Source organism: Euprymna scolopes, chromosome 15 (genome assembly GCF_053919585.1).
Source record: "Euprymna scolopes isolate OS-2025 chromosome 15, ASM5391958v1, whole genome shotgun sequence".
NCBI classification, from domain to species: domain Eukaryota; kingdom Metazoa; phylum Mollusca; class Cephalopoda; order Sepiida; family Sepiolidae; genus Euprymna; species Euprymna scolopes.
In genome coordinates this window covers 66720616-66735796 of record NC_136496.1, presented here as the reverse complement: position 1 = coordinate 66735796, position 15181 = coordinate 66720616, and the positions used below count along the sequence as shown (strand labels likewise).

The 15181-nt window shown below is 33.0% G+C and overlaps 2 protein-coding genes across 3 annotated transcripts in view; one reads left to right on the top strand and one right to left on the bottom strand.

Annotated features, from left to right (window-relative positions):
- The window catches only part of LOC145293855 (uncharacterized), a 76115-nt gene extending 70692 nt beyond the window's left edge, over nt 1-5423 (bottom strand). The window contains exons 1-2 of one of the 2 annotated variants that reach the window (XM_080140554.1): nt 5289-5423; nt 2739-2924 (exon numbers count right to left, since the gene is read on the bottom strand). In XM_080140554.1, coding sequence (XP_079996680.1) covers nt 2739-2846 — 108 coding nt within the window. In that variant the 5' untranslated portion in view covers nt 2847-2924; nt 5289-5423. Of the gene's footprint in view, nt 1-2738; nt 2925-5216 lie in introns of both variants that reach the window. The other variant, XM_080140553.1, reaches the window with a different exon arrangement.
- Nucleotides 5327-15181, top strand: part of LOC145293857 (traB domain-containing protein-like) — an 88205-nt gene continuing 78350 nt past the window's right edge. The window contains exon 1 of the mRNA XM_080140567.1: nt 5327-5465. Coding sequence (XP_079996693.1) covers nt 5438-5465 — 28 coding nt within the window. The 5' untranslated portion in view covers nt 5327-5437. The remainder of the gene's footprint in view (nt 5466-15181) is intronic.

The window sequence follows — 15181 nt, the reverse complement described above, 5'->3', positions numbered from 1 at the left end:
TAGTCAAGATATAAAAACTCAAAAAGTGGACGGTGTTTAAAACATATAAAGAAAATAATAGACAAGATAAAATATATAGTGGTATATATGAATTTATTATGAATTTATATGCAAATTCAATAAGGAATAAACATCAATGGGAGGAGTGTGTGTGTATATATATATATATATATATATATTTTTTTTTTTTTTTTTACAAAGAAGTCACCACTTATCAAGGCCCGGAGGCCACTCGGGAATAAGGGTTATTATGTGTACAGTAACCAATGGGATAATATCGTAGTAATCGCTAGTAATGGAGATTTGATAAAGTGTCTTACTTAAGGGGGCGGTTCAACAGGAATGTTATACATATATATATATACATACTAGCAGGCTACCCGGCATTACTCGGTCATAAAATATGCTTAAATATGATATTTTGATTAATGCAGATTTCATATTTATTATTATACTAGAGGGGGGGGGGATCTGGCGTTGCCCGGGTGTTTGGAGGTGTGTGTGGTTTTGGGTAAATCCAAACTCCGGGGGGGGGGGGATAAAATAAATAAAAAAAAAAGTTTTGGTAGGTGAGTATGAGGATCGAACCTGAACCCTTGAGGCAAAGTTGGAAATTAAAGTGTGAAAAAAAATCATGCAACGTTAACCACTGGGCCACCGCGACATACTAACGGAAACATGTTTGAATTTAAGTAATAAAAACAGAATTGACACGTGGCTGCAATAAAAGTTAACTTTACTGCTTCTATTTGACCTCATTAATGAGGCCAAAAAGAAGGAGCAGACTTAACTTTTGCTGCGGGGCAGCTTTTGGGTTTGTTTACCCAACTTTGACTGTTTTTTTTCTCCCCAAGATGTTGGGGAGGGGGAAACCAGCTCCCCATTGTCCAGATTGAATAGCAATTGTCTGATATATGGAGTTTGGCCCCACATTGATCAAAGCTGATTGCTTCTGGACGTTTCCCGGTGCGATTGCCGGGAACAGTGGCGCTTAGCTTTGAATTAGTTTCGCTTTTTATATGAAAAAGCTGAACGAACACAAGATGGGCTGAAATAGCAATAATTTTGTAAAAATCGACGTAAATAAATCTAGACGCTACACACGTTCCCAAATCCTAGATATTATTATCTAGGGGGTATATAAACAGTTCTAAGCAATCGTACCCCCCCCCCGAGAGCGTCGTCGAAAAAAGCCTTTGTGAGACATACACGAAATGGTCACACACATTTTGCCTTTTATATATATAGATTATATTGGACCCAATATAACAATATATTGTAAGGTAAAGTAATGATTTAAAAAGTAAAAAAAAAATTTTTTTTAAATGACTTGCGCGCCGTGCCACCTCTGAGAACTGAAATCGAAACATTTAGCTTACGATTTACTTTTTCCTTTGACATTAATGCCTGAGCTATGAAGACATAGTTACTGCAAGGCTAAAAATTAAAACATGAACCAATAGCTATTACGTTACGCATGCATATTTTTAATGCCGTCATTCAACCTTCACCTGGAAAATTACATTTTTTAAATTTTCACACTTTTGCACTGATTTTCCTCGGCAAAAACGCAAATATAAAGTTTTGCAGGAGTTCGAATACCCTTTATATTAAGTTTCATGTCTGTAGAACAAATATATATATATATATACACACAAAAATATATGTACACACACACAAATATATATAGAAAGAGGTTTGTGTTTACTATAACCTTCTTACGCAAATATTATGCAAGTATAAATCATATAGAATATCTGCATGAATATAATTACATGTTAACTAAAGATGGTAGGGAATTAATTAAAATGAATGTTTAAAAAAAATATGCAAATTAGCTAGATCTTTTGCAGACGAATGTAATTCCACGACCCATATATAACAAAGTTGTATTTTCTTTTTAAATGAATAGAAAAAAATGTTTCTTAATATGAATATCAATACACACACAAAAAAAACAACTTATAGCAGTATACACACACACACACACACACACACACACACACACACATATATATATATATTAAAATAAACTGGAATCTTAAGATCTTCGTAATTCCAGTAATTATAGGAGCAACCGGATTCGTGAAAAATAATTTCTAAAACTACCTGGTAATATACCCTGTGAACCAAGTGCAAGAGAGATACAAACAGTTACACTTAAAGGGCTGGTTAGAATCTTAAAAAGATCTCTCGGTTGGGATGTCTGAGATAGCGGGTGAATAATGTCTAGTATTCAGTAGAATGCCCAATCCCCAGCTAGAACAAAATAAGAAAATTATATATATAATATATTAACAGATACGTGCTTCGTCATTATACGACTCATCAGCATGGCTGAACCTACCAAGATTAGAAACACAGACTATATATGTGTGTGGGTCATATACACACACACACACATATATATATATATATATATATATATATATATATATATATTCAACAAGTTAACACTAAAACCGCAACTCTTTTACACGCGCGCGCACACACACACACACACACACACACACACATACATACACACCGATGTTGATTTAAAATAAAAAGTGTTTCTACACAACAAAATAAAATAATAAAAACACAGGATTGTTTTTTTCGCTAACTTTACAAAAATGTTTTGTGAAAAAAATATAGACGTGTCGGCATTAGTCAGCGAGCACACACACACATTGTCGTACACAACAAACTAAAATATTTCGTTATCACAATCATTATAAACTAAAGGAAGAGCTTACCTGTTTATATTCGTCAATAGTGTTTAATCTTTTTTGGAAATTAAGACATTTGCCCCGTTCTTCAAACGCATGGACAGGACTCAACGTGTGGGTTTGATAGTTACCCATTATTTTACCATCCAGAAGACGACTCCATCACTTTAAATAAGGTCAGCATCGTACAAGTTGGCCACAGCTCGAGGGAAGCTTGAAACAAATAAAACAACAACAACAACTAATAATAAATAAACGAAGAACAATGTCTATTTAATTGAATGTGTCAATGGGGACAAGGTTGCTGACAGGCAATATGTATTCATATGAAATGTAACACTACACACGCCCACGACGACACGACATAAACAAAACAAAAAACAAAAACAAAACAAAAACAAACGTGTAAAATAAAACATTAGAACATGATTTGGATTATTTGGACTACTTGTCATTTTGGGTGTTATCATTCACAACGTTTCGGCCGATGTACCTTCCCCAGGTGCATTTGATGGTCTTTGTGTGGAACTCGAGTACTTGTACAGAATTTTGAACAAAACCAGTTATTTAATCCACGGGGGCAGATTGTTCTCATCTCGCCAGAGGTTACATCGGCCCAAACATTGTGAATGAACATAATAATACATTCTTACCCGAAAAAGGTCAATGTGCACTCCAACGCACTGGTTGGTTGTCCAACCTATAAAGGGTGTTTATTCCGAAAGCCGTTCTTAACATGGGGAGGTTATGGGTCTTTATTTCGAAAGGCATTTTCTTATTTTCAACCTCCCCGTAATCAACTTCTTAAGAGGTAAATCAACAACAGTGCACTTTTACCCTTACAAACATTCAGAAAAACAGTCGATTTTTTTTTTCTTTCTTAAAAAAATGTCACAAAAGAAAGTTAGAAAAAACTATAGATAAAACGAAGAATACGAGTAAAAACCCATGGAATAAATGTCACGGTAACATTTGAGCGAGTTTCTACCGGTATTTTGTTTAATTACTATTTTTAAACGATTATACAGACTCCAAAATGTGACCCTCTCGTGTCGGCCACTTTTCTTATTCTCGCGTAACACTCAACACTACTTGTATTTTTTAACTGAATAAACGTTTTAAAATAAGTTAAAGCGCTAAAAACCCATCAAGCTTGGTACAAGAGTAAAGTAACTTATCTCACTTTTGATAACATTTGTTATATAGTTGTTTTTTTTTACCACTTTTTCGTTTTGTTGCTAAAAAGTGCTTGTACAAAAAAAGGCGACAGATCAAATAAGGGATTTTTTTTTTTTTTTTATTTATTAAACTGTTGGGTGAAAGTACAGAATAGTTACAAAATACCCTCCTCACGTTTAGAATGACTTTCTAAACATTATTTCAGCGCAGTAAGTACAAATTTAGTTCAACAACAAACAGTAAAAACAATACTTTAATTAAAATAATTAAAATTTGAATAAATTCCAGTTCTGTTTTCCTAAATTTATATCAAAAATATTTTTTTAAATAAAAAAAGTAATTAAATAACGAATAATGAACAAAAATTGAAAGTAATCTAAAATATGCTTTCTAAAAATAAGCAATTTGAGTTATGTCCCCTGTTTCTGCAATAATTTTAAACATCGATCTGTCAAGATTGTGCAAGCACCATAAAAATGCCGGAAAGTTTTATAATTTTATAAAATCATTTCCGTCTCCACAGGTGCTTTATTTATTTATTTATTGGGGGTAGGGGGTGCTGAAACCCCGATTTTTATTATTATTTAAGATGTGCGAATACCCTCCAAAAACCTTTGTAAGAAAACGTCAAGAAACTTCCCTTAATGCTAACCGGTTTGGAGATGGAGGTAATTCTATAAAATTGCAGCACGTTTGTTTTATGCGGTTACACCAACATTCTACTGTAAAAACGTACAATAAAAATTTAACCTAAATACATTTTAACTAGTTTAATTATTATTATTATTAAAAAAAAATACAAGCAATAAAGTAAACAAACAAAAATACAGTTAAAAATTAACTTGATAAAAAAAACAAAACAAATAAAACAAAAGTAACTCGAAAAAAGAATATCAATAGAACTGAGATTTAACATTCTGTAACTGTATCGTAGGGTTAAAAAAAAATTAGGGTTACGTCTCGTAAAGTTATCAAGTAGTATTTATCTGGCTTTAGACATGACTTTGGAGCGGTCTTTGCCACTCCAGAGTGCCCATATTGTAGGGAGCTGAATACCATCCCATCATTAAAAACTGACCTTATGTCACATCCATCCCTCATGGAAATGCAGTAAATAGATAAATTTATTTATTTACTGTGTTCATTTGAAAATCAAGAAAGTTAAAAGACAATTCTTTCTCCTTTTATTTATTTATTTATTTTTTTTTTCATTTAAAAAAAAAAAATGGAGGTTATCATATTACGTTTCTCTTTTAATCTAGTATTCAAAACTCTAACTCGTTGAGTCCACACTTAAAACTTAACTAATAGATCATCGTACATTACCTCTAGCCTTGAAATGTGCAGTTTCATGCTTAAAAATCCGAACCGGAGAGATGATGTGGGGCAAATGTTTACCTCTAGTGACATCTGTTTTCGTTGGGGAACATTTCATTCCCACTCAAGAAAAGTACGGGAACTTCGCAACTTTCAATCCACGTGTACATGAGCGCAACATACGGTGACGTCATCGAGTTGTGTGTACACAACCACTGCTCCACCAGAAAATGGCTGGCAACGAGACGGACACTAAAGGTGAGCTGGAAATGTTGTTTGCATTCTCTCCCCCACAAATGTTACCTTTTCATGCTTCGTCGCGTTCTACAATCACTCTTTAACTATTGCAGCATATTGTTATTCTATAGGAAATATCTACCAATTGTCATTGGCGTATATATTGGAGTCATTTTTTTTTTTTTTAAAAAAGAAAATGTATTGTCGGGTATCTCTCTCTCTCCCCTCTCTATTATTTGATTTGATCAGGGATGAAATATCATATGACTGTCTGACAGGTTTTTTTTCTTTTCGTTTTACCTACATCATTTCTTGATAAAACCATAGCTTATATACAAATGCATATCTTTCTATGCCCATTAAATCAAGATCTCATTTTTTAAAGGACCCCCCCCCCCCAGGAATCACTAAAAAATACACATGGCGCCCGGCTTTTTTTTTTTTTTTTTTCAACGTTTGTCTTTCTCTTCCGTTTTCATTCAATTTCATAAAAATCGTTCACGTTTTGTTTTTCTTCTTAATTAGCAATGAAAGAAATAATTAAACTAAATAATATGAATCACGGCAAAGTGCTTCTTGCTTTCAATTCAAAACCAACGACTACTTCATTCTTGATCAATATGTTGCAAAGCTAGTCAAAAAGGTACTCGAATGATGAATATCTAAAATGTTTTTTTTTTTTATCCAAAAAGCTGTACTTATTCTTCGTGGCTTTTTCTTTCTTTTTTTTTCTTTAATTATTTTAAAATTTAATTTTAGCCCCCCCCCCCTGTTTTTTCTCTTTAAGTTCTTGTAAGACAATATTTACATGTATGCCATTAAAAATATTGGGTACTTGTAAGAAATGGGCATCTGAAGGATTTCACATATTATGGAGTCATTTCTGGTTCTCGAGTCGGTCTTGAAAATTGCCGAAGCAGTTTTAGATTTGAAGTCACCCTTTTTCGTTTAAGGGAATTTTATTTTTAAGAGCTAATTTATATTTTAACCCTAACCTGACCCTTCTTGGTCTCGTCTGACTTGCATTTTCTTCGCAAATTCTTTCAAACTTTCGGTCATTTCCAGGACTGGATTTTCCGGCAATACGTCGAACTGGCCTCATAAGAACTAACGAATATGAAAATTAGTATTTTTTTTTTTTTTTTTTTTTTTAATAAAGTTGATAAAACGTCTTACGAAATAATTGAATTCCTTAAGTAGCCAATTTATCGTACCGTGATGAAATAACGTTATTATTTAGAAAGTCATTCTTAACATGGGGAGGGTACTTTGTAACGATTCTGTACTTTAACTTAACAATTTAATAAAGGATATCTTAAAACTTGAATTTGACTTGAAAAAAAAAAAACAGTGCTAATGCAGAGAGTGATCCGCGCTATTTTTTTAAATCGTATTTCCACGTTTAATTAAAGTTATTTTTTTTTTATTCAATTGTCAGATTAAAGTACAGAATAGGTACAAAACACCCTCCCCATGTTAAGAATGGCTTTTTAAATAATAACGATATTATTTCAGCACGGATCACTCCGAGTACCGAAAAAACTGTTAAAATAGCGCGGTATAAAGTGAAAAAGCACCGTTTTGTTTAACTCTAAAATTCATAATAATAAAGGATTTTATAAATTTAATACCATTACCCTCTCCTTCTGTGGGAGTAATCATCCCAGGTATTACCTTCTTACTTGGGGGGTTAATATAGTTCCTTATACCATTCTTCCATTATTATGTTCTTGGTTTGGGTGGGGTAGTGTACGATTTGTTCTGTTGCATGATATCCTTCTTCCAGGCATTTTTTTTTTTTTTTGTGGGGGTGTTTGTTTTTGTCCTATCTTTTCAGCCATTACTTTCTCCGTTGGGAATCAGTGTATGTTCGTTCGTTCACCATATCACCCCACCCCACCACCTCCTCGTGGCTAACAAAAATATACGACCAGAGGGAGTATATTTTTACAAATTGAGAATGTAGTCGTTTGCTTATGCAGAGAAGATAGCGTGCTATTTTATTTAGTATTTTAAAGTTAAATTCCAGTTTTAAAGTATCTTTTGTTTGTTAAATTGTTAGGTGAAAGTACAGAAGTTACAAAACACCTCTTCTCATAAGAATTGCTTTCTAAATAATAATATTATTTCAGCACAGTAGTATCTTCTCTGCATAAGTACCAAAATTGTTTAACTTTTCATTTCTTTACTGTATTGTTATAATTTAAATAAATATTCGAATAAGACATTTGTAAAATTACACCGTCACTTCTTTTTCCACCGTGCTGAAATAATGTTATTTTGAAAGCTATTCTTAACACGAGGAGAGGAGGGTGTTTTGTAACTATTTTGTGCTTCCACCTAACAATTTAATAAAAAGATAGCGTGAAGCTTAAATTTAACCTGAAAAAACTTAAGGTAAATTTTCAGATTAGGTCCACCCTCCACAATTTTCTTTTAAATGACGGCTTTTATATGCTGAATACGAAAATCGCATTGAAATTTTGCAGAAATAATTAGTTCTCGAGATATAAAAAGTTGTATTATGCATTGTATTCTTTGGCGGCCATCTTTACGAGTCTGAGCGCGCCATAAATAAATCTTCTTATCTATGACTGACACTACACGCGCGTATTCAGCATAGTCGAAAACCTACAAAAGGGGTCATTTAAAAGGAAATTGTGGAGGTAGGCCTGATCTAAAAAAAATACCAAAAACTATTTTAAATAGCGTGGTGGCAAAAGGTGTACAAGCACCGTCTACCTTTTTAGGCGATTGCAGGTGAACAGTTTGAAAACTTGAAGGTAAAAATTAAAAAAGGAAAAAAATTAGATTTTAGAGTTGGGGATCAGTTTCGCATATAAATGTAGCATAAAATGATCACCTATTTCCGAATCATCCAAAAGTAATGATAACCCATTTTTTAATCAGATGGTTTTCTGAGAACATATAATAACCACTACGTTTTTTAAGGGAGATAATTTGTGTGACATGACAATATTGAACATATGTGCATGGGATAAAGAGTCATTTCTAAGAAATAGTCGCGTGAAAAAAATGGTTATCCAACAATAAGAAAGTACATGTCGAAAAAACAAAAAAATATTGCCATTAAAAATTTTTAAAAAATGAAAAATTAGACATGCTCTGCTTTAACCTTATCACTAACCCTAAGTCCAGATGGCAATACACAAATGTACAAAAAAGATACCTTCACTTCCTAGCACACCCACCCACAATTTGGAACATCCAAAAGCAATCAGCTTTGATCAATAGACAATTGTTATTCAATTTGGACAATCCCCTTTTTATAGGGAGCTGGTTTCCCCCCACAACATCTTGGGGAAACAAAAAAAACAAAAACTGCCCCACAGTAAATAAAAAAAAGTGCCCCAACATTTTACATTAAATCAAAACACTAAAAACTTATCCAGTTTGGTAGAAAAGTAACTTATCTTGCTTTGATAACATTTATTTGTTATATATTTGTTTTTTGACAACTTTTTCGAATCTATGTGTATAGTAAAACAACTCCCCGTTTTTTTTTCATTAAGTAGTTAGGTGAAACTGCAGAATACTTAGAAAGCCCCCTCCCTGTTAAAAATGGTTTTCTAAATAATATTATTTCAGCATGGTGCAAACATTTATTTATAAGATACTAGCGAGCGGTACCCGGCGTTGCCTGAGTGTTTGTAGGTGTGTGTGAAAAAAACCCGAAATGTGAAAAAAAACGAAGCCTTAATGCGCAATTGGAAAATAGTAAAGTCTGAAAAACAACAGGTGCACGTTTTTGATTGACGTGACGGCGATAGCTATTTAGCAGTTAACATTTTGTGCGGGACAGTTTTTAATGAGGTCAATAAATTGGTTTGTTTGTTTTTAAAAACCCGCTCCCTGTTTATTAGGGGGAGCGTCTCATCTCGAAATGAAAGCTACCGTCTGATATGACAAAGTCAACATTGACCAAACGTTACTTAGCTCTCTGCCAGTGATTAGAGTCGAGTTTCGCTTTTTTTTTATACCGAAAACCGAATGTAACGCGTGCCGATACAGGAAATGTGGAATAATTAACGTTTGAAAGTCAATAAAATAGACAGGCGAGCTCTGTGGTTAACTGTGAGATATTACAATTTATAGATGATATAAAAAGTTTTAAGAAGTTGTGAAGCGAGCGAGTGCTTCTCTGAAAGAAGCCTTTTTTGGACATCAAGGAAAAGCGTACATACATACATACATACATTTTCGCTTTTATATATATATATATATATAGACTAGCGGGGGGTACCCGGCGATGCTCGGGTGTCTTGAGGTAAATCAAAACTCCGGGGGGGGGGGGTTAAATAATAAAAAAAATGTTTTGGTAGGTGAGTATGAGAATCGAACCCGTACCCTTGAGTTGGAAATTAATGTGTGAAAAAAAAAACCTGCTACGTTAACCATTGACCCACGGCGACAACAGACAATGTTAAGCAGGTTATCTAACTATAAAAAGAGGCGCGGCGGCGCGCAATAAAAGTTAACTCTGCTGCTTCCATTTGACCTAATTAAGAAGGTCAAATAGAAGTCACACAGCGTTTAGGTTTGTTTACCCAAATTTAACTGTTTCTTTCCCCAACAGATGTTGGGGAGGGGTGTCTGATCAAAGCTGATTGCTTCTGGACGTTTTTCCCAGGGCAATGCCGAGAAGACGTCGTTTGAGTTTAGTTTCACATATTTATACTAAAAAACCCAATCAACACGCGAGAAGCCAAAATAGCAATAATTTTGTAAAAATCGACGTAAATAAATCTATAAGCTACGCGCTTTCCTAATTCCTAGATATTATGATATAGGACCTATATACACAGTTTTAAGCGATAGTAACAACCCCGGGAGCGCGTGCGAAAGAAGCCTTTTGAAGACATACACAAAATGATCACACACATTTTGGCTTTTATATATATAGACTAGCGGGGGGGGGGGGGTACCGGCGTTGCCCGGGTATTTGTAGGTGTGTGTATGAGGGGGGGGTAATTAATAATCCTGCTTAAATATTATAAAAAAGACTATGTAAAAAAAAAAAAAAACCCAAAACGGAAAAAAATGGCATAAATAAACCTGTGTATGGGGGGGGAGTAAACTAAAGAATAAGCGAAGTAATAAAAAAAAATGTTTTGTTGGGAGGAGGGACTGAACCCGGAAGCTTTGACGTGGAAACCAATGCCAACTACTTAACTGTCTCGACCACGAGTGAGAATAATTGATTAGCGTGTTAAGTTAAAGCTTATAAAGCTAAAAGAGGTTTGATTGACAGGACGACGCTAAATGAGGTCATCGCGCGATCTTTATTTTTAGTTTTCACTTCACCCCAGATGATGGTGGGAAGGGTGGAAAGCAGAGCAAAAGCCGAGAACCCAACGTTTTTCACTGTATTTATAGCAAAATGCAAGACGAACCGGGCACAAAGCGAAATTGCGCGAATCTCATAAAAGTCGACGGAGATAAATCTAGAGACGATCCGCGTTCCCAAATCCTACATATTATGATATAGGACCCATATAAACAGTTGTAAGCGATAGTAACGAACCCGGGAGCGTGTGCTCGAAAAACCTTTTGAAGACATACACAAAATGGTCACACACATTTTGCCTTTTATATATATAGAAAACACAAGAAAATATGTTAACTAAAATTTAATGTACTCTTTATTTTTAGTTCATATCAAAACTTTAATTAAAACTGATTAGTTAATGAATTTTTAAGATAAATTTGTGTTGTTCGTATGTCTAGAGGAGAGAATAGAGAAATTCCTATTTCATTTTCCATTCCAGTTATGTAAATTATTTACAGTTAAAATGTTATAAAACAAACAAACAAAAAGTTTAGTTTTAAATATATTTCAAAGAAATAAATTACTCCCGGTGCTAAAATATTGAATTCAGTGATTGTTTTAGTTAAAAACAACAAAAACAAAAAAACAAAAAAAAACTGTTGTGAAAAATGCTTCTAACTTTAAAATATTTGGAAATACTCAATGAAAAGTTTTATTTATTATTAAAAGAACGGACTAAAAAAATATTCTTATATAAAAATTGTTTGTTTTGCAGTTCAAAAAAAGAAATAAAATGAAATATTTGATTTTCTTCAATAGACATGAGAAAAGTTAAAAAACAACTTCACTCACTATATTTTGTTAGGTCAAAATTATCCCAATGAGCAATTATAATAATTGCAATTATATAATTATCCAAATGGATATTCTTTCTCTTTAGAAGAAAATACATACACGTTTGTACTACCTTCATAAAATTACCACGGCCATATTTTTTTATGCCTATTAGCGTGAACACATGGTTGAACACAGGAAACTTTAGGTACCCTTTACGTACATGTCGATTTGGCAATGACGTCACGCTGTTATGTTCACTGGCCTCCTTCTCTCTCGGTAGCCGTGCCAGCATTGCCCAGGTGTTTGTACGTGTGTGTTGAGCAAAAAAAAAAAAAAAAGTAGTAGGCAGGCAGGCTCGAACCTGTACCGCGAAGGGGGAAAAGAAAGTAAAAAAAAAAATATGACGCATTAACTGTTGCACCCATCGCCAAACCGGAAGTGACATAGGTTTAAATTAAGGTTAATCAATCGAAAAGAGGCAATGGCTTTTGAAAATATCGGCGAAAAAAGCGACCTCTCCCTGTAGAAAAGTGCCCAGTTGAGGGTGAAGAAATTAATATTTTTGACCAATTTTTCGATATTTGTCGTCCGAAGAGTCGAGCTTCAAAATGATACCGATCTTGTGAAAATCCGTTGCCTCTGTTGAAAGTTTTTGTGAAATATACAAACATACATACATACATACGTTTAAACAGACAGGCGAGATTTATATTATAGATATAGATGGAAAATGAATTTGCAGATTACATGGTATAAAAAAGAACACTCTCTTATGAACAGAAGGTGCATAGGTCTCTATGCACCCTCTTACCTTCAAAAGGAGAAGGTAATGCCTAGGAAGATGACTTTTTGAGACTGAGCAGATATTACACTTTGATGATAGCTGGATATATATTAAAAACAATAAAAAATTTTATACAAACCATGTAATCTTTGAAAAGATCTACACTATCGGCTCTGTCATATAATTGTCATCATTTACACCCTAATCAAGGGATTTGACTTCTCCACTTTTTAGTAAAATTTCACTTTTTCTAAATCCAGAAAAGGTGGATTTCCACTTAAAAATTGCTAGAACCTTATTAAACATTGTTAAACGGTTAGAATCTTGAAAAAAAATCTCAGTTAGAATTATGAAAGAGCAGGTGAATATCTGGCATCTGACCTCAGCCCTAACTAGAACAAAATTTAAAAATTAAAAAAAAGATGGGGGCTGTGGTCCTCATTTTGTAAATTCATCTTGGTTTCAGCTTTTTTTTTATTTCTTCTCATTCACTACTTGCATACCTAATACTCTTGTATTGCCCCCTCTAATCAACTACTGATAAAATATAGCAACTTTTGTTCAATTAACTGTATACAAGGAACTGTAAAAAACAAAAACACCGTATTTTGAGATTAAATAATCAGAAAAAGGTTGACTTCTCATAAAACCCAAACTTAACTTGTTTTCCTTTTTCTGTTTATTCTCTTTTCTATTTCAGAATATTTTCAATGAGGAGGGATTATTTATATTATTTGGTTTCTTCAGACCATTCTCATCTTGAATGTTATTTTCACATTTCGGCTGATATAATCTTCAACTTTCTTCAGGTGCATTTTGTCGAACTCAGAAATTGATTGCGATTCTTTTTCGCAATCGTTTTTTTATTATTTATAACCATCCAGGTATATTCCTAGAAATATCAAGAAGCAGCAAAAAAAAAATAAATAAATAAAAAAAATAAATAAATAAAAAGCATGTAATCCTTGTTAGGCAAAGTATTAAGCCTTTATATTTTGGCTTGTCAGAACCACATGTGTTGCTTGAATAGTGTCATTTTTTTTTTTATCTTTCTCAAGAGTAGCATCATTTTAAAAAGTTCTGTAAATAAAGTATCTTCGTGCCCATAGATTAGTTCCTATGTTAGTCACAAAATTATCAAGATCAAGGGAATATTTTTTTTTTATCTTAAAATTTAAAGAGTTCCTTTTCTTTATATTTTATCATCAGTTATTATTAAGATTAAGCCTTCCTTTTTCGCTCATAAAAATAAATTTTTATACATGATTATTCTTTCTTTCCTTTATTATCATCAGTTATTATTAAGATTAAGCCTTTCTTTCTTTCTTTCTTTCTTTGCTTATAAAAATAAATTTGTATATTGTATTATTGAATTGAGTAAGACACATGTACATAGATGAGTTTGACCTAGATTATATTTCTTACTGTATATTTTTTTTTTCTAAAAATTAGTTGGTATAAATAAACTCGTTATTACTGAGATGTCATCAAAAAAATCATCTAATGCTAAAAAAAAAAAAAAAAACGATTTTCGGTGCATTTAATTATTTCATTATTAAAAACAAATTATTCTTTGTTCATTTGCAGTTATATTTTGATTATGTGTGTAATAAGATGTTTCCTAATAAAAGCTATAGCTACTGAACACTCAATATTATTATTAACAAATGCGAATCTAAACAGTTTTTATTTATTATTAATTTAAGTTGCCACATGTTAATCTGAGTTCTGGCAGCCAGGCCTTGTATAGGTATTGCTTTGAATGCGCAGCATAAGCAATTATTTTTAAATACATGAATTTTATTTGTTTTCTTGTACACATATAGTCTGCAAAATCAGTCAAAATGAGATCGATGTTAGGCGTGTGGGTGGGGTTGGCATTTTATTTGTGTCTAAGAACTACTTAAACCCATTGAGCAATAATCTCTCTTTTTTTTTTTTTTTTTAATTTTCTTCCTTTGAAGATTGTAACGCTGGGTATGGGGCAGCCAAACCAGCTGCCAACATTGCTCTGCTTTTTATTAAAATCAACCGAGAGCTCTTTTTAGTGTCCTCGTTGATCCCTTAAGTGCAATTGTCTGGATCTCTTTCGCACTTGCTTAACCAGGAATATTAGTTAGGTAGGACTTCAGGTTCTTCTTCATAAGCCCTGTGGTACCTATAATAACTGGTATGATTATATTTCTCAAAGATTCTAGTTTCTTTTCATATCATACATGAGACCTTGATATTTGGTCTCTTATTTAAGCATATAGTGACTTTCTTTACTAACTGATGTATTTCGAACATGTACAGCCAATATAATTTGATAATAGACCCCAAGAGGTTATGACACAAAATTTTAGCTATCTAGTAGGTGTTTCAGACAAATTTAGTATTTTTTATAAAGGAACAAAAAAAAAAAAAAAAGTCATATTTTGGCCAATAATTTGTCTATTCAATCCTGATTTGACCTTAACTTGGAGAACATGGCCTTCATGCTGTCCTTCAAGGAGATAAAAAAATTTTTCACCAAAAGCATAAAAGGAATATATTAAATCGCCGGGAGCCGATACGCAGTTCTGCTGAGAACTACTTAATCCTAAAGAACAATAATCTATGTTATTGAAGCACGTGGTAATTTTTATTAATTGATGTATTTCAAATGTCTATCTCCAGCAGGGCTCTACATTGCGGGTGAAACAGTCGCATTTGCAAGTGATTTTTCAAAGTGGCGACTAGAAATGATGAAACGCTTATCTTTTAGCGATTGTATTTCTTTCACTAACAATCTTCCAAAGCTCACTAATGAGTGAAAAAATATCTTTTTTTTTTTTTTAATAAAAT